The 26,749-nt window shown below is 47.7% G+C and overlaps 1 protein-coding gene across 1 annotated transcript in view; it reads right to left on the bottom strand.

Moving 5' to 3' along the window:
- Positions 1-666: 666 nt before the first annotated feature.
- plxna3 (plexin A3) overlaps positions 667-26,749 on the bottom strand; it is a 94,686-nt gene continuing 68,603 nt past the window's right edge. The window contains exons 13-38 of the mRNA XM_023957061.2: positions 23,879-24,079; positions 15,355-15,451; positions 15,081-15,271; positions 14,719-14,867; positions 14,531-14,651; positions 13,739-13,875; positions 13,489-13,659; positions 13,323-13,416; positions 12,924-13,043; positions 12,734-12,853; positions 12,526-12,660; positions 11,203-11,437; positions 10,976-11,118; positions 10,020-10,175; positions 9,360-9,460; positions 9,045-9,111; positions 8,722-8,868; positions 7,683-7,842; positions 7,344-7,447; positions 6,729-6,825; positions 5,636-5,713; positions 5,322-5,431; positions 4,429-4,598; positions 4,134-4,346; positions 3,119-3,269; positions 667-3,037 (exon numbers count right to left, since the gene is read on the bottom strand). Coding sequence (XP_023812829.1) covers positions 2,942-3,037; positions 3,119-3,269; positions 4,134-4,346; positions 4,429-4,598; positions 5,322-5,431; positions 5,636-5,713; positions 6,729-6,825; positions 7,344-7,447; positions 7,683-7,842; positions 8,722-8,868; positions 9,045-9,111; positions 9,360-9,460; positions 10,020-10,175; positions 10,976-11,118; positions 11,203-11,437; positions 12,526-12,660; positions 12,734-12,853; positions 12,924-13,043; positions 13,323-13,416; positions 13,489-13,659; positions 13,739-13,875; positions 14,531-14,651; positions 14,719-14,867; positions 15,081-15,271; positions 15,355-15,451; positions 23,879-24,079 — 3,564 coding nt within the window. The 3' untranslated portion in view covers positions 667-2,941. The remainder of the gene's footprint in view (positions 3,038-3,118; positions 3,270-4,133; positions 4,347-4,428; positions 4,599-5,321; positions 5,432-5,635; positions 5,714-6,728; positions 6,826-7,343; positions 7,448-7,682; positions 7,843-8,721; positions 8,869-9,044; positions 9,112-9,359; positions 9,461-10,019; positions 10,176-10,975; positions 11,119-11,202; positions 11,438-12,525; positions 12,661-12,733; positions 12,854-12,923; positions 13,044-13,322; positions 13,417-13,488; positions 13,660-13,738; positions 13,876-14,530; positions 14,652-14,718; positions 14,868-15,080; positions 15,272-15,354; positions 15,452-23,878; positions 24,080-26,749) is intronic.

The following is a 26,749-nucleotide window of genomic DNA, read 5'->3' as shown; positions in this document are numbered from 1 at the left end:
ACTCCATCTCCAGAGGATGGGGCACAACCCTGTGTACAATAAATACAACCCATGATGACAATAAATAAAAACACAATAAAAAATATCCCACTATTGCAAAATGTAAAAACCACGATGAAGGCGAGCGCTCATGCACGTTGTGTATGGTTCCAGGAATTAGACCCCACCCTTTCTGTTGCCCTGTCAGTGTTTCCTCCACGTGCACGCTCACAGACATGTGCATGCTACAGCAGAAACCCAAATCTGAGCCTGCCACTTCCCCCCCCCCAACACCTCGGTCGCTGTGATGTCACGGCGAACAGTGATAAACACTCGCACTTCCTTCCTGGTTGTACATCTGCACCTTCCACCTTCATCCCTACACCTCCTCCTCCTCCTCCTCCCAGGAAACTGCCCTGCGTCAGTCGGTGTGATGGAGGCCTCCTTCCATCTCTCCCTCATCTGTATTCTTCCTCTCTCCTCCCTCTCAGTATTCCATGCCGGTCCTCCTCCATCCCTCTCCTCTTCTCCCACCTTTGCATGTGGTGAGAATCTGACCTCCCCCTTTCCTCCCCTCCCTTCCCCTCTCCTCACACTCCTCCATCTCCCCATCAACCTGCTTCTAATTTTAGATTTTTTTCATTTTTCTTTTCTTCCTGCTCCTCTTCTCGAGGATGGAGGTAAAGATGACATCTTTGTAGTTTAACATTTCAACAGAGAAGGGTTTCTCAGAAAGAAGCGTTTAAATGAGCTGCAGATGCTATCACCGATTTAACGCACCGCGTTCCACAGCAGCAGCATGCACACGCGTGTGCACGTGCACACACAGCCAATCCCCACAGAAAGGCCGTTTTTGTCAGGCCCCGCCCTCCTCTTCCTCATTCAGCTTCTTTTGGCCCCACAGACTGAAATGACTTTTAGGTTGGCGAGAAAGAAAAAAAGGTGCTTCTTTATGCAGCTTTATGGCACCGGAGCCGGACCGGCCGAGGCAGAACACTTGCTCGCCAAAGACACGCCGCCTCTTTGTTGAACTACAACAAACACAGCTCCTCAGGTTTGACCTCCTGCTGTTCACAACAAAAACCAACACGTCAAAAGGACATTTAGCTGCAAACAGCTCAGAACCTGAACTCCATCACAGGAGATGAGCGGAAACAAAGAGGTTACCTGAACCTGCAGCCGGAACACCTGAGGCTCTAACATGAACTAAAGCAGGTCTCAGCTTGAATCAGTGCTGTACTGACCCAAATGAAGAGGGGCCAGGCTGGTCCCGCTCAGCTCCTGCTTCAGACGGACCCATGAGAGCAGCGGGCAGCCTGGGGAGCAGCATCCACGCGTTCTGGCTCAAAGAGCAGGGCTGTGTGTGGAGAGGAGGGTGTCCTTCATCCACACAGTGACAGCAGCTCACACCTGGCTCAGGTGATGGAGGTGAGCAGAAGCCCTCCAATGACGCCCGCCCCCCTCACTTACAACCCTCCCCCCGCTGTTATGTTTATAGAAAAGTACCAAAAATTTTGAAACCCTTCAGAGTCTGTGGGTCCGGTTGGGTTCTCATCTGGATGCAGACAAACGTCCATCTTTGTACAAGTTCAGCTCTTTGTTACTGTTGTTATCCGTTTTTACCATCCTTATAAATGTGGTCTGAAGAATGATGGAGTTCCTTCCGGCTTAACCTCCACTCTGGGTGGTTATCAGCTTGCATTTGGTCCTGGGACTGTCCGGTTCTGGTGTGATCCGGTCCAGTCTTTGCATGGCACTGGCTCGTAGCTCTGCACAGTATTCCCCGCGGGCAGGGTTAGCATGGCTGTGTGCAGGCGCATGCACGCCCTCACGCCATTTCGCTGCTGGATCCAGGACCGCTGTTCTGGTCCCAAGAAACAGCATGAGTCCGTTTTCAGGATGTGGGAGAAATGGCGAGTCAGCAGCCAGTGATATTTACAGACCCTGCCTGTTTGCATGTGTTGGAATGTATTCAGGTATAACTCAGCATCCGCCTCCGCCCACGTCGTCTGCTGAGGGTCTGTTGAGTTCCACAGTCTTCATTGGTCGGCAGTACATCACTAAAAAGTCTTGTTGGCCAGCTAAAGGTAAGAAAGGAAAGAAGAGTAGGAAACATGGGAGGGGAAAAAGGGGGTTTGGGGTTGTGGACACAGGAAGTGGTCGCTCCGTAGGCACCGGGCTCAGTGTGCTGCATACAGAGTGATTGTCCAGAGAAAGAACGTGAAGTGGTTTTAAAACAGCAACATAGGGGCATCTCCATCCTGACCGCTCAGCCAGACAGCCTACAGTTCAGCAGAACAGACCTCGCTTCTGCTCACATTTCACCCAAACTGAACCCTGATTTCAAGTCAAGCCCTCCATTCTCTTCATCACTTCTGCCTCATTAAAGCTCCAGAGAACTCCTATAATCCAAGTTTGCTTTTGGCAGAACCAGATTTAGGCCGTGGATGTGGACTCTTCGGTCAGGAGCTTCTCTAGCAAACATCTGCTGCGTTTCTTCATCCTGCAGGTCGGAGCAGGAAGGCCACTGCTCAGAGGACACCCGAGGCTCCAGGCAGTCAGCAGATTTCCTGAAATAGGGCCACTTAGACGTCAGGTGCCAGTCTCATTGAAGCCTCTAGTGCAGTTCAGTCACACCCCCACTTTGGCACCTGCAGTGGGAACCACGTCCCTACAATGACTCAAAGGCATGTTGAAGCCTTGTTACAGAAGAGTTTCCCGCCACCTATCCAGGCGGAGGTGGCAGGGATTCCCCCTTTAGACATACAAGAAATCAACTAATAAATTACTGTTTGATCAATTGACAGTTTGGCTGGAGACATGGCTGCCAGTGTGTCCCAACACAGAGTAGAATGACGTTCTGCTCAGAAAAATGAAAATGCCTTCATCCCCCCTCCTTCTGTGCCTCTCCCCCTCCTCCCATCAGTCCACCCTTTGGTCCATCAGTCCAGCTGTCCTCCTCTCAGCTGCTGCCGGCCATCAGGTTGATGGCTTGCTCCAGTTTGTGCCTCAGTTTGTGTTTGCGACAGTACCCATCCCGGTCCAACGCCGTCAGAATCTGAACACAAAGGCAAGAAAGTGAAGATTAGAGTCTGGCAGCTGCCGACAAGGCTGAAGGAAAAGACAACCACATCCCCACCTCCTCCTTGTATTTGTTGATGTAGAAGTAGAGCTCATTGAGCGCGCTCAGTGTGTTGAACTCGTTGCCATGAAGGCGGGACTGCTCCACCAGGTAGGCATCCATGTCCTGATCGCTGATGCTGGGCATCTTAGTGATGTCCCTGTAGTACCTGCAGGACACAGGTTAAGCAAGGAACTACAGTTAGCCAATCGAAACAAACTCGAAAAATGACAGATGAAAGATTAAAGCTGTTTTCAAAAGATGAGTTTTGGGTGATTTTTTAAACATTGGGAGGTCAGGACAGTCTCTGAGGTGTCGGGGCAGCAATGGAGAAGGCTCTGTCTCCCCAGATGGATGCTTAGTTCGTCATGGAGGGACAAAAGGTTTGCATCAGACGAGCGCAGAGAGCAGGATGTAGCAGATTGGTGAAGTGGGCGGGGCCAGGTTATGAAGGGCTTTGAAGGTGGTGAGAACTTTGAATTTGATAGGCTGAGGGATGGGGAGCCAGGGAAGGTTCTGGAGGTCGGGGGTGATGTGTTCACTAGAGAGGGTGAGCAGACGGGCAGCAGAGTTCTGAATGTACTGCAGCATATTGATTATTTGGAGGATGTACCATAAAGTTTGCTGTTGCAGTCATCTAACCAGGAGGTAATAAAGGCATGAATGAGGGTTTCAAATGAGGTTTGAATGAGGTTGACATGTTGTTCAAATGATAGATTGGTTTCAAAGAGAGGGTTACGGATGACTGGTGACGGAGAAAGTGAAGTGTTGCTGGAGTTTAACTGGAAATTTGGAATGGATTTTGACAAAGTTGTGTCCAAGCATGTTTGGATATATGTTAGAATGTGAAGTGAGTTTACAGAAGGGGTGGAGTTTGATGACTTTGCATTAGCTGAAATGTAATGAACGCGGAGCTGAAATTCAAGCTTCAGATCAGCTCAATCCAACTCAGAGGATGAACAGGATTTATCTGCTTCATGTGCGTCTGTGGTGACAACCCGTCGTGTCACTGCTTGATAACATGGACACGTACCTCTCCACCCAGCTTTTGTAGTTGGGGATGTCTTTAGCGTAGAGCAGCTTGTTAGACGGAGAGTCTTTCCCAAGCCGATGTTCAGACGTGGAGCAGGAGTCCATGAAGGTTTGTGCTACGACCGACAGGCAGGCGTCGGTGATGCTGTTCTTATGGATATCAAACACAAACTGAGGGTTCTTGATGACGTTCACCCAGAACCTGAGAGGAAGGCTGCAGACCAAAGAACACATGTTTCTGACATGAAAACAGAAACGTTGTTTAAACTGCCGGCAACCATGTCACAGTGTCTCACCAGTTGCTCTTCCACGTGTGCCGGACGTCTGGATCGCTGATCTGTCTTTTGTCCGCCTGCTCATCCAAGAAGTCAAACATGTATTTGATGGCCAGTGGAAGTGCAGAGCCCCGGTGAGCAGTGCTGAACACAGTCTCAAACAGGTCATCCACGAACTTTTGCAGCGTCCCCTAGTGGCGAGAGGACCAATGTACAGGAGTGATCACACAAAACCCATGAAAGATGTTGAACTTGAAGTTTAGCTGTGACCATGTAGAGTGTGGAGGTTCCCTCCGCAGACATTGTGAGACAAATGGAAGATCGGGACTTCAGGTGACACTAAGGACACTATGAACCCCCACATCAGACGCAGAGTGATCCTTGGACTCTGACACGCCCGAAAGTGTAGGGAGGGGATTCCCTCTATAACGTGTTTATGAACATGCTAAAAACATGGACCATGATCTGTACCAAAGGGAACTGGAGAGTAAAAACACGACCTCTAAAAACTATCTATGTCCAATAAATAAATAAACCACAACCTTTCCTTCCCCTCCCTCCCTCCCTCCCTTGAATGCTGCTTTAGAATACACCTCATAGCCACATTAGCTGACATAAGCCCTGCCCTGTTCTGCTCACTCCTGCTCTTTGTTGTAGTTTTTACATTTAGTGTTGGGTGGCAGCCTGTAGGTTTTTTACAACAGTCCAAGCTGTAGTTCCAACCATGCAGAGTAGGGTTGGACAGCAGCTTCAGGCCTCTGGTTTACCTGCTTCATTTCACCAATCAGCTCAACCACTGCCTCCATTTTCTCCACTCTTATGAAGTGACGCCACAGCATTGGAGTTGTTGCAACGTGTTGAGCAAAGTGTTTAATAGAAAGCTTCTGTTGTAGGTCTGTGGGGCGCTGTATCACCTTGGTGGCCAACAGTCTGGTCAGGTAGATTTCAGAGACCATCTTGCTCCCTCTGTCTCCTTCCCTCTGGTCGTGCTCATGGTTCTTTACCAGATGCCACAGTTTAGTTCCTGGAAATACACATCACTGCTTAAGCCGCAGCCAGAAAGCAGAGGAAGCTGATCATGTTATCACAGGAAAAAAACCCACAGATCCTTCATTGTGTGGGTTGGTTGATGAAGGAACTGATAACTGTGGGTTGTTCCAAAGAGCTGTCAACATTTCTACAGGCATCTGTCCACCTGACAGGGCCTGCTGACAGGCCGCGGCCTCACCTGTCTCCTGGTCCGGAGTGATCATGGGAGCTCTGGATCTCAGGCTGTCCGGGCTGCTGGACGTCCGCAGCAACGACTCTGCAGCCACCAACAAACACAGAAGACAACGCTGAGGCAACCATCACTTCACGTTATAGAATACGGTTTGTAATTAGCTTTTTAAAGTGAGCCGGTTTGTGTTTCAGCCTGAAACAAAAGGCTCCATGTGGACGATGGAGCGTCAGAAATGAGACATTCAGCTCCCAGTTTCAGAGTCAAACTTCAGCCGTTATGAAGATAAACAACAAGAAGCTCATCCAACATTTTTACATCTACGCAAACTAGAAACTATTACCAGTTGGTTGTCAGGAGATCACTGACAAATCTTCAACTATCAAACTAGATTATCCTCAAACAAATGTAAATGAAGTTCATTGGTTCAATTGAATTTAGATTTTCGCATAACGTGATGCAGACAATCACTGAGTTCAGGCAGAAGAGCTGAGGAAACATTCAGGAGTTCAACAGGAGCAGAGAAACTGATTCAGATTTGATGAAGAAAGCGTTCAGACTGAACTGCATAAAAGTAAGATTATGGGGACCTGACCTGAGGCTACACCTGACCTCCTCACACACAAATCAATCCACAAACACAAAGAAAGAAACCACAAACAGGTTTAAAGAGTCAATGAAGGAAAAGTGTTAGATCCCCTGTTCTGCCTCCCAGCCCCCATCACTACACCTGAAGGGTACGATGTTCCTGACTCTCTTTAAGAGGAAGAGCGAGTGGGAAGAAGAAGGGTTGTGTTTAAAAGAAGAGCTACAAAGGACCCCCCTTACTAAAAAAGAGTGGGAGAAGTCCTCTCTTTTGTATTAGGGGTCCAGAAATGATAACAGGCACCACATTTAGCTTGTCTAATCCAGTAGCCTGACACATGTTTCTGTATGAATTCCTCCTGCTGTCAGAAAGACTGTCCTCATGTTTTAGTTCTCTTGAGTCTGGTTTTTGTGAGGGTTAATACCAGGAGACACGCCACACCGTCTACCTGCTCACCAATGCAAAGACAAACACCATTGTCCACGTGTGTGTGTGTGTGTGTGTACTGCTACATACCATATCTGCTCAAGGATCTGGTGAAGGTGAAGGAGTTGGCAATGTTGTAGGCAGAAACCTGCTTCTGGACCAGTGCCACCACCGAGCCGTCTGTTACCTAGCAACACAGTAACACATCAGTCTGTCAGCGAGTCATTCGTTCGGTCAGCCGACTAATTGGCCTCCCAGTCTGTCCATCTTCATCTTCCCAAGAGTCCCCGTGAACTGAGAGTGTGACTGCAGGAGTTGGCCATGAAACTGAGCGCGCTCAGACGAGCACAGCTCAGTCTGCGTGGCGTCCGTGATCCGAGAGAGCGCCGGAGCCGTCTGATGGGACAAACACCCACGTCTGGCCACATTCATCTCATTTCTGGGTAGCCTGTAGGTGCTATTTTTAAGTGTCATTTCCCGCTTTAGTACTTTGATTTTAGGTTTGTTTAGATGTGTTTGGTGCTAGTCCTTACAATAGTTTTTGTCTTTGCTAAAACAAGAACTTCAAGTTTGACAAAACAAACACAAGGAAAATGATCAGGATACAATAACCAGAACAAAATTCTGATTTTTAGCCTTTTCTTGTTTCAATCAGAAACCGAGTTCTGCAGAGATCCAGCTTTGTTTCTGGAGATCTTTATTTACTTGATAGTGAGCCAGGGTGTTCAGCCTCTTCCAGTCACTTTCTATCTTGGTTGTTACGTCTTCGTCCTGCAGGATGATCCTGGTCAGTCGACCCTGACGCCACTCTGCCAACACAACAGACTGTGAGCCACATCATCACAAAAGCCAACAAACCACCACAAGAACTTAGTGTGATGAGTCAACTGTCAATGAAAGTTAGAAAAGATGTGAAATGCTGAAAGTCAGATTTTGAACCCTTTTAAGATACTTTTTTCAGTTTAAAGTTATCAATATTTTGTAAATAAATAAAATACTGGGGGCTGTAGAGAAAACAGAGGCAGGGGTGGAACCAGCACATACCCAGGTCCATATCGTCGGCCTGAGGCCTCTGTGAGAAGGGGATTCCTTTGTAAACGGCGTCCAGCAGCTTGTCTTTGACCTGAGTGACGGTGTCGCAGTTCAGCACCTTCACGGGCACCTCGGTGCCCGCCTCGCCCTCCGGAGGGATGCACATCAGCGTCTGGGGGAGGCAGAGTCCAGCTTTATTTCCTGCATTTATGTGCTGAAGAAGCGTTTTAGGTTTAACCCTTTTCACAACCACACTCCGGTTGGTGCTTCGCTCCGGGACCTGTGGTCACACCGGACTCCCTCAGATCTTTCAACGGATCAGAAACCAAACCCAGAGTGGATTTTTCTTCTCTCCACGTCCAGCGTGTGCACGAGCAAACACACGGAGAGTGGCTCTGAATCATTCATCATTCATTTCTAATAGTGAGCAGGCGGGTGGTAAACACATGCTCCTGTGCTCTTGTTGCTATGATACGCTTCAGTGCAGAAACTAGCACGTCTGAGTCAGTTCATCACACAATGGCTCAGAGAGGATCTGGACCTCGAGAACAGCAGAACAAGGAGGACCACGCCAGACCTGGACCTGACAGGGCTGTGAAGAAGCAGAAGGCTTGTGGGTGCTGGCAGAGGAGAGACTGAGAAGCTGCTTCTAGAAACTCTAGGAGGCTCTTCTTCACAAACACCCTTCTGCTCAAACTAACCCACACATCTCTGTGAGCAAACGTGGTCGTGCTGTTCTAGGAGGTGGACTTTGGGAGGTTTTCTTTGAACAGAAGTAACGCCGTTCATCGACGGCTCGCAGGCCGGACCCTCAACGCTGTAAACAGGACTAAATAAGGAACGAGGTGTGCCGAGGCCAAAATGAGATCGGCTGATGGGTTTCGAGAAGCCCCACTAAGAAACAGGAATGTGGTTAGCAGGTTCTGGCTTCACAGTCAGTGAATAAGCCACATGATTGTTGGAACAGGACTCTGAGCCTGATGCTGCTCATGTGACAACCAGCTCCAGAACCATCAATCCTGCTTCCATCTCTGGTGAATGAAGCTGTTACCAGCTGCTTGTAGTCGATCTGCTGCCGGATGAGTTTGTCTTCGCTCAGAGAGTATCGAGCTTCTCCTGTTATGGCATCAATCGGTCCTTTCTCCATCTGCTGCTTTATGGCACAAAACAGCATGAAGAGAGGCTCTCCAGCACACTCCTGAGGGGGGAGGACGGTTTGTTAGCACATTAATCCCGAAAAGCCCTCAGCAGCTGAATCTAAGCATTATTTCTTAGGAATACATTAACTGCAGCTCTAATCTGATTGGTCACAGTTATGCTGAGAAGGAATGGCGATGAGGACAGGAAAGAGGAGCAGAGGAATGAAGGGAATACCTTGAGGAATCGGTGCAGCAGGAAGGTGAACCAGTTGGTCAGCATCTTCTCAGCAACAGACTCAGTCCTACACACACAGGTCAGAGGTCAGAGGTGAATGTTTGAATTGTGGCTCAGATCTGAAGGATGAGTGAGGGTAGGCGGGGCCAAAGGAAGGAGAGGACGTGATGATGGGACAGGTGGACAGAGAAGCTGCTGCATTCCTGTTCTCATTAAGGTGAAGAAGAGCTTGAAGATGAGCTGATTTAGTCAGTAATGAGCAGCTCGATGAGAAATGGCTGCTGTGCACCCAGACAGAAAAAGCGGCAGACCCACCTCCTCAGGAGCAGTTTGGGGTGGTTCCTGTTCTCCAGGTTCTTCTCTATCAGATCAGCCAGCAGCTGCTTCAGCACCACGGTGGCATACTCCATCCGACCCTGCAGAGAAGCATCCGTGACGCACGCAGCCGTGAAAGAACAGCTGCCCTCCTTCCAGGCTTTGTCATGTTTCTAACAGATGTTTTCATGATGGGGTTCACCAGGGTTGGGTGTTGAGCCTTCTGTTATTCAGCTAGGGTCAATGGGAATAAGCTCCATTCCAAAACCAAACTCTGGAGGTCTTTTGAAGAACTGCAACTTTGGTACTTCAGGGTTGGTTTTGAATGTGGAAAAACAGGGCTTATAGTACAATACACACCTGATCCTGAAGGGTCTATATCACGCTTTTTGAGTGTTATAATGTTCATTCCTCACAGAAAACAACCCCAAAGTGGGGTTTTGGTCTGTTCACGCATTTCTGAGTCTTCTTATGAAAACCTGCTCTCTGAGCAGCAGCCCCTCCCAGTCCATGAAAACAACCAGGTTCTCACATAGATAAGTGAGGAAAACGCTTTCATTTTATATTCACAATATGCACATTCATCTTTGAAGTCCGGATACAAATAATTAAGAGGGTATCATCTGAACCAACTTATGCAACCGTTGTTGTGAAGAGCACCTGCAGGGCAGCCATGAGCAGCGAGGCCACGTTCCCACGGTCCCTCATGGAGAAGGACCTCTGGGCCTCCAGCGTGTGGATGAAGGTGAGCAGGAACATCTTGTTATTCAACAGCTGGCTGAAGAGGCGCAGAGCTTTTTCCACATTGGCTGGAGACTGAAAAGAGATATCAGCGGATCAGTGATCAAAGTCCTCACACAGCAGAGAGAACTGGACCAGAATCAGGTGCTGAGACTGACGGAGTATGAGACCTGGACTGAGTGACAGTGACCTCGTCCACAGAAAAGGGTTTACCTCCGCCTTCAACCAAAGGAAGTCAATCCAGGCGTCATTTGTTCGCGATAAGGACGGCGCCATGGTGGAACCAGAAATTGCCCGTAAGCAGTGATTGGTTCAAGTCGGTCTGAGTCAACGTTTCTATGGGAACCGCTCTCTCCAATCAGGAGAGACCCAACTCAAAAGTCCACACCCACAAAAGAGGGCTCAAGAGAATCTGCAAACCAAGCATTTCAAACTGTTGACGTGGAACCACAAACTTTACTCATCTGATTGATGCGTTTATAGCTGGAATAACTTTAACTACAGAAGAAAATATCATGGAAAGATTAGGATTATTATTAAAAAGGTATCAGATCCAGAATGGTGATTCTGACCAATAGAGTAACAGCTGTTTATTTCTCTATAGAAGTTTATGGGGTTTTGGTTCTTGGAGCCAGACCATACTTCCTGTTTGGAATGCCAGGGGGGAGGAGTCACTCAGTCCAGTTCTCATATACAGTCAGTGGTTGTGTTCACAGGTTTTGTCATCCATCAAACCATTACTGTTTCTAAACGTTTGCAGAGACAATAAGCAGATGGGAAGGAAATAAGCTAGCATGGAGGAACATCGATAGTCGTAACTCTTTGTGCGTCTCTGAAAATCAGCATGCAAGTGTGTGCTGTTTTCATGTTCGTACGTCCAGCTCTTTGAGAACGGGATGCTCTTCGATTCCTGGGAACATGACTCTCATGGTGTAGGTGCGATATTCCAAAAAGGGAATCTTCACTCCATCCATGTCGTTGGTGAGCTCCTGGATGTCCGTCTGCAGCTCTGCGAACGCTGTGGGGGGAGGGGGGATGTGAGAGAAACCCTTTTAAAGAAAGAAGAAGGCTGTAGCAATGAGGGGGGGGGGCATAGACCCACCCTCCTTGCACTCTAGCGCCACCCGGCTCTCGAGGTTGTCCATCTGCAGCTGGAGGCGTTTCAGGGTGCGGTCGGCGTCCCGCGTCTTCCTCTTGTAAGCGATCAGCACAGCAATGATGGCGATGAGCAGCACCCCTCCACCGGCGCCAATCCCGATGATGGCGGGAAGTGTCAGAACACTGTTGGAGTAAATGTGGAGCATCCCTGGGGAGTACTCCAGACCACCAACCAGGATCTGCAATGCATAAAGCAGGCATGTAAAACCTGCCTTGACCACGCGTACGCTCACCTTCTGTGGCTGTTTCTGTGGTTCTGGTCCACAGTCAGTCCGGTTTTAGATCCGCTATGACCCAGTGCTCATGGAGACCTCTGTGATCATTATCTAAGTGCTACTGGTCCCGATGAGACTAGAACTGACTTGACGCATAAACAAAAATGGTCTCATTGTTCCGGTCCTGTGGGGTCCGACCCGTATGGATGTGTAAAGTTCTGTCAGCAGGAGGTGCTCACCTGCCATCTGGTTCTGAAGGCTAATAACTGGACCTCGCAGAAGACAGACCTGTTAGATTCCTGTGTTTTTTTATTTAGTTTATTGTCCTTGAAAACTGCAAGATTAGGAAAAGGTGGGCCTGCAACGGTTTGATTCGGCTGATTTGAGGTTTAATTTGATGAGTGAGAGCCTCCAAGTGCAATCTAGAGTTTGTGTGTCTGTGTCAGCCTGTAATCTGTGAAATCAGGTCAATAACCCGTGACTCCATGCAGTAGCACTTAATGACTTTCACCTTTCCAGAGACCTCCTCCTCCTCCTCCTCCTCCTCTCAAAAGTGAGTTATGAGCTGCCCACTGGTGTCCGTGTAAACACAGCAGCAGTGACTCAGGCGTCTTCAGAAAGCTTCATTTCTGCCGGTCTCTTTGCTAAGGGTTGCTGTGACAGCTGGCTAAAGCGCATTAGCTAATGCTCCAGGGGACAAAGGGATCTTACAGCCCAGGTTGGGACACATAAAATCCAAACTGAAACAACAAATATAGTAAATCAAGCTTTTAGAACCACACTAATATGTTTTCCTATCATCAAAAGCACTTCAATTACAGGTTTCTGTCACTTCAATGCTGCTTAAGCTAATACTCCAAAACAAAAAGAGACAAGCAGGGGGGCGTTTATAGTAAAAGGGCGACTAAAGAAGTCCCGTTTGAGGTGTTAATGTCCGGATCAAAGACGCGTCAGGACTTCATGACCTTCAGGTGGAGCTCCCTCTGGCCGGACCTCCATGCTTCCATTCATGCGGCGATCTCTGCACCGCCTCAAACATCAAGAATGCTCACCAGAACGCGCTGTTCTCCGGTGAGGTCTGGTGAATCGCAGAGCAGCTGGCTTTCAGAAACGGTCAGGACGCAGGGAGACTCTCCGATCAGGACGGTGTAGTTCAGGCGGTTGTTCCCTGGAATCAGGTTTTTGCCCTGAAAACATGCACAAGCTCAGCCAACCTGCCTCCAGACACATGCGTCCAGAGCAGAGGGCATCCACTCCCACCTTGATGATGATGGGTGAGCCTGGCGTCACCTCCAGGACCCCAGCGTTCCCAAGAGGATCAAAGGTGGGGTTTGGATAATGCATGAAAGGCGTGGAGTTCAGCACCAGCAGAGAGGAGACCTGCACATGTTCATCACCATGAGGAGGCTGCTTCAGCTGATACATTTCTTACACCAGGGGTCAGTGTTACCTGATCAAAGATGAAGCCAAACTCATCGGGTTGGAGCGCCCCATCCGGGGGCTCTGGTTTGTTGTAGACAAGTCCAGGAGCCAAACACGTCATTGCGCTGTCATTGACCAATGTGCAGAACTGCAGAGACAGATGGACGTTTGGTTGGTATGTCATCATGACCTCACACCCGCAGCAGTGTGGAGCCGTGACCTCTGACCCCCACAGTAAGCTGAATGGCCTTTAGAATCAGATTCTGAATAAGGATGAGAGCTTTGTGACGGTCATCACCTCTCAGTAACTCAGGTTTGGCATTTGGACATCATTTCCTGTTTGGACCTCAGCACACAGACCATAATGTGAACCAACCAGGTTCAGAACAGGAGTGAGGTGAAAAGCCTCATCACGAGGTCAGCTTACGTTTGTAGTTTCCAGGCCTCCGTATTTGGCTCTGACTTTGGGCTCCTGGATGGTGTACAGGTTGGTCCCCATCACTGTAATCATGGTGCTGCCGCTGCAAACGCACAACGTTCAGATCAATAACTCTGATGGGATGATTACCTGTTACTGAGATGCCATGACTTACTTCAGGATGGTCCAGTTTGGTTCCACGCTGGTTATTGTCGGATCCTCGGTGTACGTGTATTTTACCTCCAAGCTTGTCACCTCGGCCCTGTCAATCATCAGACGGATGGAGGCGGAGCCAGTGCCAGACACAGAGGCGGGGGTAATACAGACGATTTCTCGATTGGTCCTCCTGGGGGGGGGGGGGTTCATGAGTGTTCAGTGTTTGGGTCAGAGATTTGTTACACAGACAGTGCAGAGAAGGAACTGACTTGACGAACAGACACTCCTCCTTGTTGATGGAGACGACGACCGAGCTGCCGGCGTCCAGGTGCCGACCGAAGACGGTGAGCCTGGTTCCCCCGGAAACGGGCCCTATAGCTGGTCGAATGCGGTTGAAGCTGGGGCTCTGGGGGCAGACAGAGAGGAAGTTGAACTTGACATACTTTAACTCTGACATATTTGATGTCCTTCATTCTTGTGTCACCTGACCAACGTTTTCAACAAACCCTCCTTCCTTACAGCCGATCGTTGATTACAGCGTTTCGTTGGCATCTTTTTGTAATCTTCTCATTTGTATTCATTCTGTCTGATTTCATTTGTGTTTCTGTGAATTACTGAATAATTCTTTGGAATATTGGTAGTTAGTAGTTAAACACTGTTAGAGAAGAGCTGAACCAACAAGACAGCTTGCTGCTCTCTGCAGAGCTAACGGGTCTGCAGCACCGACTCTAAGCTGTGGCTCAGCCCATGTTCTTCAGGGAAAACAGAGTTTCTGCTGGAGCTTCAGAGAAAGATGTTCGTTTAGAAAGCGCTGTGGTTCAAGCCGGACCTTCATTTGAACCATGTTTCTTTGTGTTCAAACGGTTGAACAACTAGTTTAGTTGTGAGATTCTTTCAAATGTTTCTTTCTTAATAACATGGATTCATTTATTAGATGGCTGCATCCTCTACTGTCAGGGTCTCCTGATGAACGGGTTAGCCGTCTTTGGCTTTGCTTAACCATCACAGAGAAGATTGAAAGGTCTGGCAGGAAGAGAGCCCCCTCGGTCTGAAGGACTCACCACAAAGGAGTAGATCTGAGTGGAGGTGGTTCGATACTCAGTGCTGCAGACGCCGATGCAGACCTCCACAGGCCCGCCCAGGGAATGGGGGAGGAGGGCCTCAGTCATGTCGCACACAATCCTGCAGAGGGGCAGAGTCAGACCAGGCCTCCACCATGGAGCCAGAAAGGTCCTCCACATGCACACACCTCTCTGCACTGATGTATTGCACAGGTACGGGGTTGCAGCGGACTCCAGCCACCTGCACTTGAGCGATCTCTTTCACCTGCAGTCCCAGGTTTTCCCCCTCAATCGTCACCCGTGTCCCGCCCTCACGAGGTCCCGTCAGAGGATCGATCTGCAGGGACGGAGGGGATCGATCCTCTCTTAGTTAGCAGTGATTTGCTGCGCCTCATTCCTCAGATATTCATCATTTTCAAGACAATGACCTCGACAGAATCCAAGCTTCTGCAGGAGTTTCATCTCCTTTATGTGCTAATCAATAAAGATAACGTCAACTAAAACCCTCTGAAGCAGGCAGAGGCTGTGGGTTGGAGGTTTGGCGCCGTACCCTTGTGATGCGCGGGTGGCTGCAGCGCAGGTTGTGCCGGCCGTGGTGCATCCAGTTCTGTTCTGGGGAGGGACAGTGTTGCCGCAGAAGACACTTCCTGCTCTCCGTGCACCAGCCGCACTCGAAGGCAGTGGGGGCCTTGAGGCACTGACCGCAGCTGGAGCGCTGGGCTTCACACTTATACAGCAGCGCTGAGGGACGCCAAAGCACAGACACGCTCAGAGACGCGCAGCAACACAGCAGAACGCTCACACGACTGTAAGGGGGGGCTTACCTTTCATGAAGGCAGGTTTGTCGATGAGGAAATCTCCATCCCACACGACGGAGAAATCTACAGGCAGGTCGCCGGCCTCGTCGCCGTCATACCAGTACTGCAGAGACAAACGGGGACGCGTCAGAACACAAGACCACCGCTTCCTTTGAGTCGTGACACAGCTCCACGTCAAACCATTTCAGTTTACTGTTTTTAACCAGAATTTGTTGGTTGATAAGAAATGTCTTCCCAAAACTAATAATGTGAACTTAACAAGGATGCAACTTTCATCAAGAAAAATCCTTAATGAAACCAAATAAAGGACAACAGTTTAGACAAGGACAACAGGAGGTAAATGGACACGTGTGTTGAATCAGCTGGTAAAGGCTTCAAGATTACACACACACACACACACACACACACACACCCACACACACACACACACCCAGCAGAGCAGTGTTGTCATGGAGGCAGCGTTCACCATGGAAACTACCAAAAACTCCCTCAGAGAAACACGATAATGGACCGATGGAGGCGGCTCCACCTGCAGATCCGTACCAGGAAAGAGTGGGATTTTCCCACAACAAAAATGCTGCACGGACCAATGTGTGGGTGTGTGTGTGTGTGTGTGTGTGTGTGTGTGTTTGAGACAGACAAGGCTCTCTTCTTCAGACCCACTGAAGAGACAGAGATGGTGTCCTGAATGTGTCAGCTCCACTTAAGAGGTAACAAACACACAAAGACATGCAAACAAAATGTGCATGTGCACGTGCACACACACGAGCAACCTCTAGAGAAAAGCTGAGAACGTCTTTTATAAAAGAGTGAAAATCAATGTTTCTTAATGACTTTGTTTACCTGCTCATTTAATTAACTTACAGCAGACTTTCTCCCTCTCTCTCTCACACACACACACACACACACACACACACACAAACACATGGTAAATGGCGTATACTTGTAAAGCGCTTTTCAGTCACACAAACATTCACACAATGATGGCGGCTCCGCTGCCAATCACTGGTGCCAAACCTATAATCACAAGAGGCAAGGTGGGTTCAGTGTCTCGCCCAAAGACACTTCGACACATGGACAGGCAAGGCGGAAATCGAACCTACAACATTTCGATCAGAGGTCGACCGCCCTTCCCCTGCACCACAGCCGCCCACAAACACAGACTCACACACACACACAGATTAATTATGAAGTGCTGTTGCTGGACTTCAGCAGAAACCCCTCCTGTTCGGGAGGGGCACGAGTGGAATCAGAGAATTCTGACGCTGCTTCCACGCTAATGGGTGACAAAAAGGTCTGGATCTTCTGCAAGGAGGTTGCAGAAGATCCTTCTGTCAGTTGTGAGGAAGAGTAATAGACACTCCCTTCATTAGTTAGCACTAGTGCTGCTTCAGCTGCGTTATAAGAACCAGACGTGATGAGGTTGGTCCAAATACTTGGCTTTGTCTCGCAGCCCTGCAGAACCAGGGCTGGTTCCCGGTTCTGCAGGTGTTCACTCAATCAGAATGTGGAGACATCTGATCAGCAGGTTGATCAGGCCTGATCAGAAGGAAGCTCCTCAGACTTTTGCTGCAGATGTTGCAGATGCTGCAGTCCATAAAAGAGGCCTCCAGGTCTGCAGGGACTCCTTATTGAATGCCAGTCAGATTCAGAAGGCATTTCAGATGTTCTGCTGGATGACATGCTGTGGCTGGAGCATTCATGGTTGAATATTTTACAGACATGCTGCACACATCATGTCCGCCCCTGCACTTGTTTGTGTTATTGGTTTAGTTGTTGAGGCAGATGCAGGTGTATGATTTGAAAAGAGCCACATGATGTCGGCATCACCATGTTTGCCTCTGAGGAGCATCCACCAAAACAGAGACATTCATGAAAACGGCTCAGGGCAATGCTCACACTGCAGGTCAGCCTGTTTCAAAGAACAGAAGTCTGTGCAAACGCGCACGTGTTCCAGTGAAAAATGTGATACGGCAGGACCGATCTGCAGAGAGCTGCGTGTCTAATGTGCTGATTTTCCATTAAACGCAGCCAGCTGAGCCCAACAGGGCAGCATCATAACTCATTCAAACACGTGCACACTCTCATGCACGCTCACACAGAGCCAGGATTTAAGAGGGAACAAAATGCTGCTGAAAAACTCTGCAAATGGTGACCGCAATAACTCCAAAAGCCAAACTGGCAGCATCACTGGGCTGAATGAGGACAGATCCTTCTCCTCCTCACCACTTTCTTTGTCATCTCAGCATTCAGGAGCTCTGACTCAGCTCTGCTCACACGGTTTGCACGCTCTCTCACCCATTTCCACCAAAATCCTTTTCTGGCACTGCCCTCAACCAGGAGAAGCGCACAGGCAAAGACTGTAAACATGAGGCTGCTTTGTGTTCTCAAAAAGTTCCGCTCTTCTGCTTCCAAACTTGTTCTGACTTCTACAGATGGACAAGCGTTTGTTCATGGAAGTTCATCTTCACAGGTTTTGTCTGATTGTCTCACCGTTCATCATCGCAGGTTAGGATCTGGTCCCAGAAAACATGGATTTTTCTTATCAACTTCCTAAAGGGCCCATATTCTGCTATTCTTAAGCATTTCAGAGTAAACTATATCTATAAATAAGATCATATATTACCTTCGGCACATCAAAGAACAATTTTTAACATCCAATATAACTTATTTTCACTCCTGAAGACGACTTGACCTCTGAGGAACGAATGAACATTATAATAGACTTAAAAGCTCAAAAAGATGATTTAGCATGAGCCTTTTGATGTGTTATCTAAAATAGAATGATAACTGGCTGTTGGTTGGTCTGATAGCTAGCACAGGTTCTGGTTCCAAACCCGCATGTTTTTTCCCAGTGAAAACAGGACTCTCCTCACAACCTAGAAACAAGCGTGATTGATAAAAAGGGGGTTGTGGGGGTCTGCAGTAACACTGGGATCCTCAAACATCATCAACCGAATCAAAGGTGTCACAGCAGGAAACACCTGCAGGTGTCCAACACCGAGGAGGACCAGGACAGAGAAGACAGAAGCAGCACATTCATACCAAGTCCTCAAAACCAATGGGCCGGTGTGTTACCATGCTAAAAAGATAATACTTTAAAATATAAAATGCTCTACAACGGAAAAGCTCTGGCTAACCTGTGCTCCTTCCTGGTGGACAGGACATGGAGGAGGAGGGAGGAGCTAGAAAAGCTTTGAAACAGCTTTGTGCTGCAGGTCAGAATGTAGGACTGCAGGAAGCTCCGCTCCATGGACCTGCTGCGTCTCCGTGCTTTTCTAAAGCCCCTCACTTGACTTCATTGGGCCCTGCTGAGTGCTCCTGTGTAATTGTGTGATGTATGCTTTGTGTCACTTGGCTTGTTATTTGGACTCATTCACTGGGAAATACTTTTCCCGCTGGGACAATAAAGCTCAGGTTGATTCCAACTCCCAATCCTTTTTCATCCTTTGCTTTTCTTCTTCTCCCTCTTCCTGTCTGTTTCCTGCATCCCACCTGTCGGGTTTGAATGTTCCTGCGTTGGTGGGCTCTGCTGGACTTTTGTGTGGTTCTGCTGTTACCATGGAAACCCCTCTCCAGTCAGCGTGTGGTACAAACGCAGAAGCACTTTTTTGACCTTTCTGTTTCTTCAGGAGCCTTACTATACGTTTGTGAGAAGACGCCGTTCTGAAGTTCACATCCTAGTAATGTGGACAACATTCCCCTAAACACCACCACCATCAGATTCTGCTGCTGATCTCCTGGATCCTGTCAAACTTCCTTCAGCTAAACCAGCGGAGAGCAAACAGGATGAAGCTGAAACCAGCGTCACGCGTAAGGTTCAATGTCCGACGAAGGGTGCATTAGAAATAAACACACGCCGTGGAAGCCTGAACCATCCGACGTGAAGCGGAGGACGGTTACTTCCGTGAAGTGCGTTAATTCTAATAATGCACACATCAAAGGCCATTAACCCGCCTTTACCATGGTCACACACAAAAGAAAGAAATATTCAGTTTTTACTCCTTTATTCTTGTTATTCATTGCTTTTGTCGGCTTTTTGTCACGTGGTGTGGCGCGTTGTCATGGTAACGTGAGCGGGCATGGACCTCTTCTGCAGCGCCAAAGGAAAGCGATATATCGATGCTGATGGTCACGATGGTTGAATAAAGCATCAGATCAGAGAGAAAGTTCTCCTCTAACCGCTTGATTTTGTCCGGATGATGAAGATAAAGTTTGTTTTAAAGAAGCCAGCACAGGGATCCAAAACATTTAAGATATGTGACCAGAATTTCTTCTTTAGGCGTGTGGTTATCACTGTGGATTATCACTTCTTAATGCACACCCAGCAGCCAATCAGATTCCAGGATTCATCCGGACCATGGTTTAAGGAACTTTAATGAAGCTGTGTGTAGCTGTTTTGTCAAATATGATGCTGAGCTCAGTGGGAAAACAGTCTGAGCAACATGACTGACACATGTGGGGCAGTGGTTAGCACTCACAGCAAGAAGGCCCCTGGTTCAAGTCCCGAAAGGGACAAAACAGGTTTAGAGGATGAATAATTGAATGAATATGAAGGATGACAAACAGAGAGAAGTTCCAAAAAATCAGAAGCAGAATCCCTGAGGAGCAGCTGCAGAGGAGGATGGAGTGAGATGATGAAGTGTGCTTTTAAATAAAGGGAGGAGGAGGAGGCAGCTCATTTACCATCAGCCATCAGTCCACATCAGCCTTTCATCCATCAAGCTCCAGCTCATCTCTTGATTGTGCATCAAGCTTGAGTTGAACAGACAGACCACAGCCAGCCATCATGTTTTCTAAAGGTGAATGTTCTCAGTAATTCTGCTCAGAAAACAGTCAAAAAGCTGATCCAAAGCTCCATCTTTCCAGCCAACCCAACTCCACACTGCCTCCATTAGTGCTGGTTGACTGCATTAATAAAGTCAAATTATGGTTCACCTCAAACTTTTTAAAACTCAATAGCAATAAAACTGAACTTCTTCTGATAGGCACCAAATCCACCCTGAGCCAGACCAACCATTTCTCTCTTTCCATTGACGGCTCCATCATCTCTCCCTCCCCTCAGGTAAAGAGTTTGGGTGTCATCCTCGACAGTAGTCTCTCTTTCACTTCTCACATAAACAGCGTCACCAGATCAGCCTACTTCCATCTACGCAACATCCAACGTCTCCGGCCCTCCCTCAGTCCCCAGTCCACTGCTGTCCTCGTACACAGTCTTGTTACTTCCCGCCTGGACTACTGTAACTCTTTTCTATTTGGTCTCCCACAAAAAACCCTCCATAAACTTCAACTGGTTCAAAATTCAGCTGCTCGTATCATCACACGCACTCCCTCCATCAACCATATCACACCTATCCTTCATCAGCTTCACTGGCCCCCCATCCCATTCCATACCATTCTAAATCTTGCTCTACGCATTCAAAGCCTTTCACAACCTTGCACCTCCATATCTCTCTGACCTCCTTCATATCTCCACACCTGCTCGCTCTCTCCACTCCTCTTCTATCCAGTTTTCTGTCCCTTCCACCCGTCTTGTCACCATGGGGAGTGGGGCATTCAGTTGCTCTGCTCCCCGGCTTTGGAACTCACTCCCCCCTGACCTCCGCAACACTGACACACTCCCACATTTCAAATCAAAGCTAAAAACTCATCTTTTCCAGATGGCCTATTCACTTTAACATTGACCTTTTCATGTTTTTATATTTGTTTTAATTAATTGTGTATGTATTTAAATTGTTGTTGCTGTTTTAACTGTTTATTGTATTTTTAATACTGTAAACATGCCGTGCAGCGACCTTTAGTGCCCAGAAAGGCGCCTTAAAAAAATAAAATGTGTTATTATTATTGTTCATTATAAAAGGAGCTGAGACGTTCATGTTCTTCAACCTGAACCTCGGACAACTGACTTCTGATCAACTCCTGATGTCAACTCTGCGTTTACAGGAAGTGTCAGCTTCATTTCTTTCAGTATCTGCAAAGTGTTCTTTAAAAGAAATAAACTTCAAATAACTGAACGATGTAAAGCATCCCTCCGTACTGCGCAGGTTTTAGCTGGTAACTTTCTGCAGAATGATAATTGATTTTCAGAGACCCTGTAGTTCGACAAATACGTAATAATCTGGATGGTCAATGGACGTTTTTACCCAACTTCTGCAGAGACGCAGCGTTTTTGGGATTAAAAAGGAAGAATAAAGATCAGTTAACCAGTGAGAGATCCAGTGAGGGCTTTGTTGCTTTGTCCTCACTTGGGACTCAGAAAGCTTTGAAGGAGCATCCGTGTGAGGTTTTGTTTGTGCTCCACTATTTGGGAAGGATTTATGAAAAGGTAAGTCTGGTCCATTTCATCATTTAGCAAGTGTCAGTTCCTGCACAAAGCAAAAGCACAGAAAATCAGATCTTTGGCCCATCATTGGTTCCTGAAAAATGGTTTGTCCATGATCAGAAGGTTTCAGGAAAAGTAGAAACTTTTACAAAGTTAAAAAAACAAATCAGAGAAAGTAATCTTTCCTGTGGGAGCTTTGACCGTAAAGGTAAACACATCAATGAAGACCACTGAAATGCTGTGAGTGCTTGTGAGTCTGCTGCTTTTACTAAATGCTCAATTTCCACTGGGAATGCAGACGTAATTACATACAGACGGACAGCAGCCATCTGCACGTGTGTTGTGTGTGGCTGCCGTAGCAGCACTAAGTCCGTGTGTGTGTGTGTGTGTGTGTGTGTTTGTTTGTTTGTTTGTGTGCGAGCTTTCCTCAGGGCAGCGTCAAACGACAGGAAGACAGATGAAGGACAGGAAATGAGCGTGAGCAGACGGTCAACATTTGGAGAGTGTGTGTGTTCGTGTGTGTCTGTGTTTGCATGTGCGTGTTTGTTGTTGTTATGCAGGACTGGAAATGGAGAGTGTCATCCAAGCACAGGAGAATCATTTATCTGCATCAACCCGGTGCGGTTTACACACGTCTCCACCAGTCAGGGTCAAGGGTAGGACAATAAACTCAAGGAGATTCCTCTCAAACACATGCGAGTACTAATGTTTTCTTTCTTTGACTAGTACAGCTGGTAAGGACAGTTTCAATCATGAGCGCTGGAACGTGAGTAAGCATGGCTGAAATCCTGTCTTGGATGCAGAGAGGATCAGATCGTGTAGAAGGATTTCCCTCATGACCTTGAGCGGAGCAGAAGTCTTCTGTGTGTTTGTTTGTCTTTTTCAGACCTGAGAGCACCTCTTGCTTTAACAGTAACCATTTCTGGTGTTACTGACGATGTTTGGTGACGGTCTGCCTGGTTTGGTGGGGGGGGGGGGGGGGGGTTGCAGAGGCTGCAGCAGCTGCCCTCTAGTGTCTCCAGCTCAGCAGAAGGATCAGCACCTGAACAGTCTGAACAGTGGTGACGTGCGCTCATCCAAGGCTGACCTGCAGCTAAAAGGCTGCCTGTCTGTGGAGCAGGTGATGTCATCACTGTGGGGGGTGGGGGGACGTCCTGTCCCTGTTCTGACAGTTTGAAAGCCTAGCTGGTAAAAATTAGCTTTACTGTTTTGTTCTGATTGTTCTTTTTAGGAAAAATCTGAACCAGACAGTGAGCAATCACAGTGTTAGTGTGTTAATCATTGTATATAAAAATCTTTCACTTTTCAGATCATTTTTCAGATCATTTAAAATATAAGTACGGTTTGTCAGAATTCCTTCCCTACTCACTACCCAGAGCAGAATACAGGGCGTTAGGCATTTTTTAGAGCCGTCCCAATCTTCACATCTAAAATCCAGAGACCTGGAAAAGTCTCAATGAAAAACCAGTGTGGATTAGGTTTGAGCGATTTTCAATATAACAAATATGTCGATGTATTTAAAAGTATAGTCCTGCACTATATAGCTTTTTAGATGGTAGGGAGGGAACTGGGACACCGCCTTTGTGTTGAGGTTTTCCTTTGGTTCATGCTACATTTGTCTATGCAAAAAACTGCAACCAGAAACAATATTTTCATCTCCTAAATCTATTTTAATCTCTTCCTAGATGACATATTTTTTGGAATATCTATCAAAACATGTTTACGGACATGAAAGAAAGTTGAGGCCTGGCTCTACATGTCCCCACGAGGACATGTAGGCTAACCTGAGTGTGTGTCGGTCTGCTTCTCACATCAAACACTGTCTGTCACCTTCAGGAAGTCGCATCTCGAAAAGCCTCCCCGCCCCAGCATCAGAGCAAAGAACAGAAAGGACAACACAACACACATGAGGCCAATGTGTGTGGGGGGGGGGTCGCTTCATCGTTGTTGCACTTTTTAAAACAGCTTTTGGTTTGTTACCTGCTCCATCTAATAAAAAACTCATGACAACCTGATGTAGATCTACATCTTTGGAGTTTAGTTAAATAGATTTTAGCTCTAAAAATCTAAATTGAAATATTTAGACAGAAACCCAAATAGAAACTATGGGTTAGGACAGAGCATAGAAACAAACCGTGTGGTGAAAAGGCAGATCAGGTGGATCAGCAGAGAGTGGACAGAAAAGCATGCTGGGTAGGAAACTCTCACCGAGGTGTTCTGGCACTGGATGCAGGAGGAGTTGTAGCGCACGGCGGGGATGCGCTGCACTTTGCCCTGGATGCTGAACACACACTCGTAGTTCTTCTGACCCGACTGAGGCTGGGGGAGGTTACGGGCGCGCAGGGTGATGGGGCGCACCATCCCAGCAGGGACCAGGATGTCAGTGTTGGGGAGGATTTGAGGACAACCCTGCAATCACAGACAGGGGGTGGGGGTGGGGGGTGGGGTCAAAACAGGTGAAAGCTCATCCGGAATATTTTACATGAGACCCCAAAGAAACACACCTACAAGGTAAAAAGATCTGAGTTTAAATTCCTTATTCATCAGTTTTTACTTCATCAGGTTTTTGCTTCCTCCTGCTTTGACCCTGAAGGTCATCATTTTGCAGAAAGATCAAGGCTTCCTGAACTATCTGCTCCCAAAGACATGCTCTGATTAAAAATAGTTTCTCATTTATCTGGACACTTGTTAGAGAATAACCCCCCACCTCACTCACAGGCTCTGACTGCGCCTCAGTGTGGGAAAACCTTCATTAAGGAGCATCACAACAGTAATTAATTGCATTATGACTGATTGGAGGCCATAGCTCCACAGGAAGTGGACCAAGGCACAGCAGACTCCATCATAGAAAGTGGGGTGTGTGCCTGTGCATGTGTGTGCACGTGTGTGTGTGCATATGTGTGTGTGTGTGCACGTGTGTGGTTAGGACAAAGGCCAAGTGTGAGGCTGAGTCTGTCAGCAAAGACTACATATTTATCAAATCCATATCTGCACACTCGTCTGTGTCCCTCTTTCAGTCTGTGTGTGTGTGTGTGGGGGGGGGGGGGGGTCCTCACACCCCCATTTCCAACATGTCCTCATGCTTCTCCTGGATTTTCATTTACAGTAATTCTGACCTTTCAGAGAGCTGCCTGTCAGGCACAGAGGATCATTGTTGCCATGGTTACAGCTTCAAACACCCCCACCAGCCTCCACCACTTTCCCTCCCAGCACCAAACTCAACAGGATGGAGTGCAGATAGAAAATGAATGGAAGAAAGATAGATAAATGTTTCGTTTCTCATCGTTCTAAAATTCAGGCTCTGGTTTCAAACTACATCCTGAGGAACAAAAAGCCGAGCGGTCACTGACGTCACCGCTGACGGGTTCTCATCGGGACACAGCTGCCCTCGTGCGCTAACGTGCACAATGCTTTCCAACCAGCACTCATAAACAATCGAGAACACAAGAAGGTTTTTCTGGAAACAACATTCAAACCAGCGGTTCACATGCACAGCAAGCAAGTTTCAATCATTTTAGCGTTTCCAGGTGGGGAGTGGAGGGGATCACCTGACGCCCTTATCCAACAACAGGTAAGCCTTAGGCACAACTGCCCTTATGGGTGGATATGGGCTATCTGTGGGGGGGGCTAAACCTGTGGGGGGGCCAGCAGGAAATTTGAAGATGGTAGAAAAACCTGTTAGGTGAAGACTCTTCATGCAGGGACACGGTGCGGATTGTAGTGTACACTTCTACTACATGTAAGGGTAAAGGGTGAGGTAGGTGAGACGCGGGCGTGTCGGACACATTTGTCATTCTTTTTGACCCCCCCAAACCCTGCATTATACAGGACGTCCCTTGACTGTTCAGGGGTGAGTTTGTGCTCCAGTCTGACTGTTAGAAATGAAGGAATTAGACCATACATGGTACGTTCCATTTTCATGAGGTAGACGCACGAGCCTTAAGGGAGGTGAGACACACATAAAACGCAGCCACTTCTCTCTATGAGCCCAGACAACCCAGAAACCCGGAGTACCAACGCATGGGACTACGGGTTAATCCAATGAAGAGAACCAGGATCAGCACTTTTACATTTCTTCCTGATATTTTCCTGTTGTCCGATTTCTGTTTTTTTACCTTCGGTGTGTAAACACAAAAAGGAACCAGTAACATAAAACTTGGTGCTGTGTATCCATGGCAACTGCCCTTTATTTAAATTTCAGCGGCATGTAAATGAGTTCCCTGACTAATAGTTATTGAGTGCAGCAGTTGGCACTTAATCAGGGAAGTTTTATTCATTTCATTTTTTAGCAAACCCAGTGAACTTTCTGAACGTGTTCTCCATGGTATCATTTGTTGTTCCTGGTATTTACTGGCTGAAAGTCCCTCTCCAGGCTGGGGTTGGTGTGTGTGAGCTGTACTCTGCCATGTTTTCCTTGGCAAACATGGGTCATGTATGAAGGTTAGATGGGATTTATGTTTGTCTGTGGGGCGACCCATACTGTGGCCTGTGGCGTGGAGTCACATGATCACCTCCATGGCCAGCGTGAGAAACGTTTGTGCATTTCTGTGTGGGTGTCCAGGTGTTCAACAGATGAAACGAATGTATTCGTTTAATCTATGTCCGTTTTTTGGACTTACATACCTCGTTTGGATGTTTTTGAATCTGAACTTAAGAGAAATGTTGGATTTATGGTTTCTGTTTCTCTGCTTTCAAAGGAAAGAGTGAGAGTCAGGTCAGTCCGTCATCCAAATGTTGCTCAACAGCACTAAAGACCGGCGGGTCTTTTCCACGCAGCTCTGACCAGCACTGCTGCAGGATTAAAGTGTTTGGCTGCAGCCTCAAAGATCCATGAAAGCAGCTTCCACGGAGGGGAAGAGTTATGAGTGGAGCTGCCGCTGTCACCGGAAAGATGAATGAAGGTAAAGGCTGCTGCCGCCGCCTCTCTCGGCTGACAGTGTTTTTATCTCTCAGCTGTGGAGGAATCGATCATCAGGGCAGCTTCTCTTTGTCGACTTCCCTCGTTAACTCCCCGACAGATGAAAAACAGACCCTCCCTCTGTGACAGACTCCAACCTGCCTGAATAAAGGTCAAATGAA

The sequence above is a fragment of the Oryzias latipes genome, chromosome 7 (genome assembly GCF_053564925.1).
Source record: "Oryzias latipes strain Hd-rR chromosome 7, Olatipes_Hd-rR_3.1".
NCBI lineage: Eukaryota > Metazoa > Chordata > Actinopteri > Beloniformes > Adrianichthyidae > Oryzias > Oryzias latipes.
Note: the sequence above shows the minus strand (reverse complement) of the source record. Positions and strands in the feature narration are given on the sequence as shown.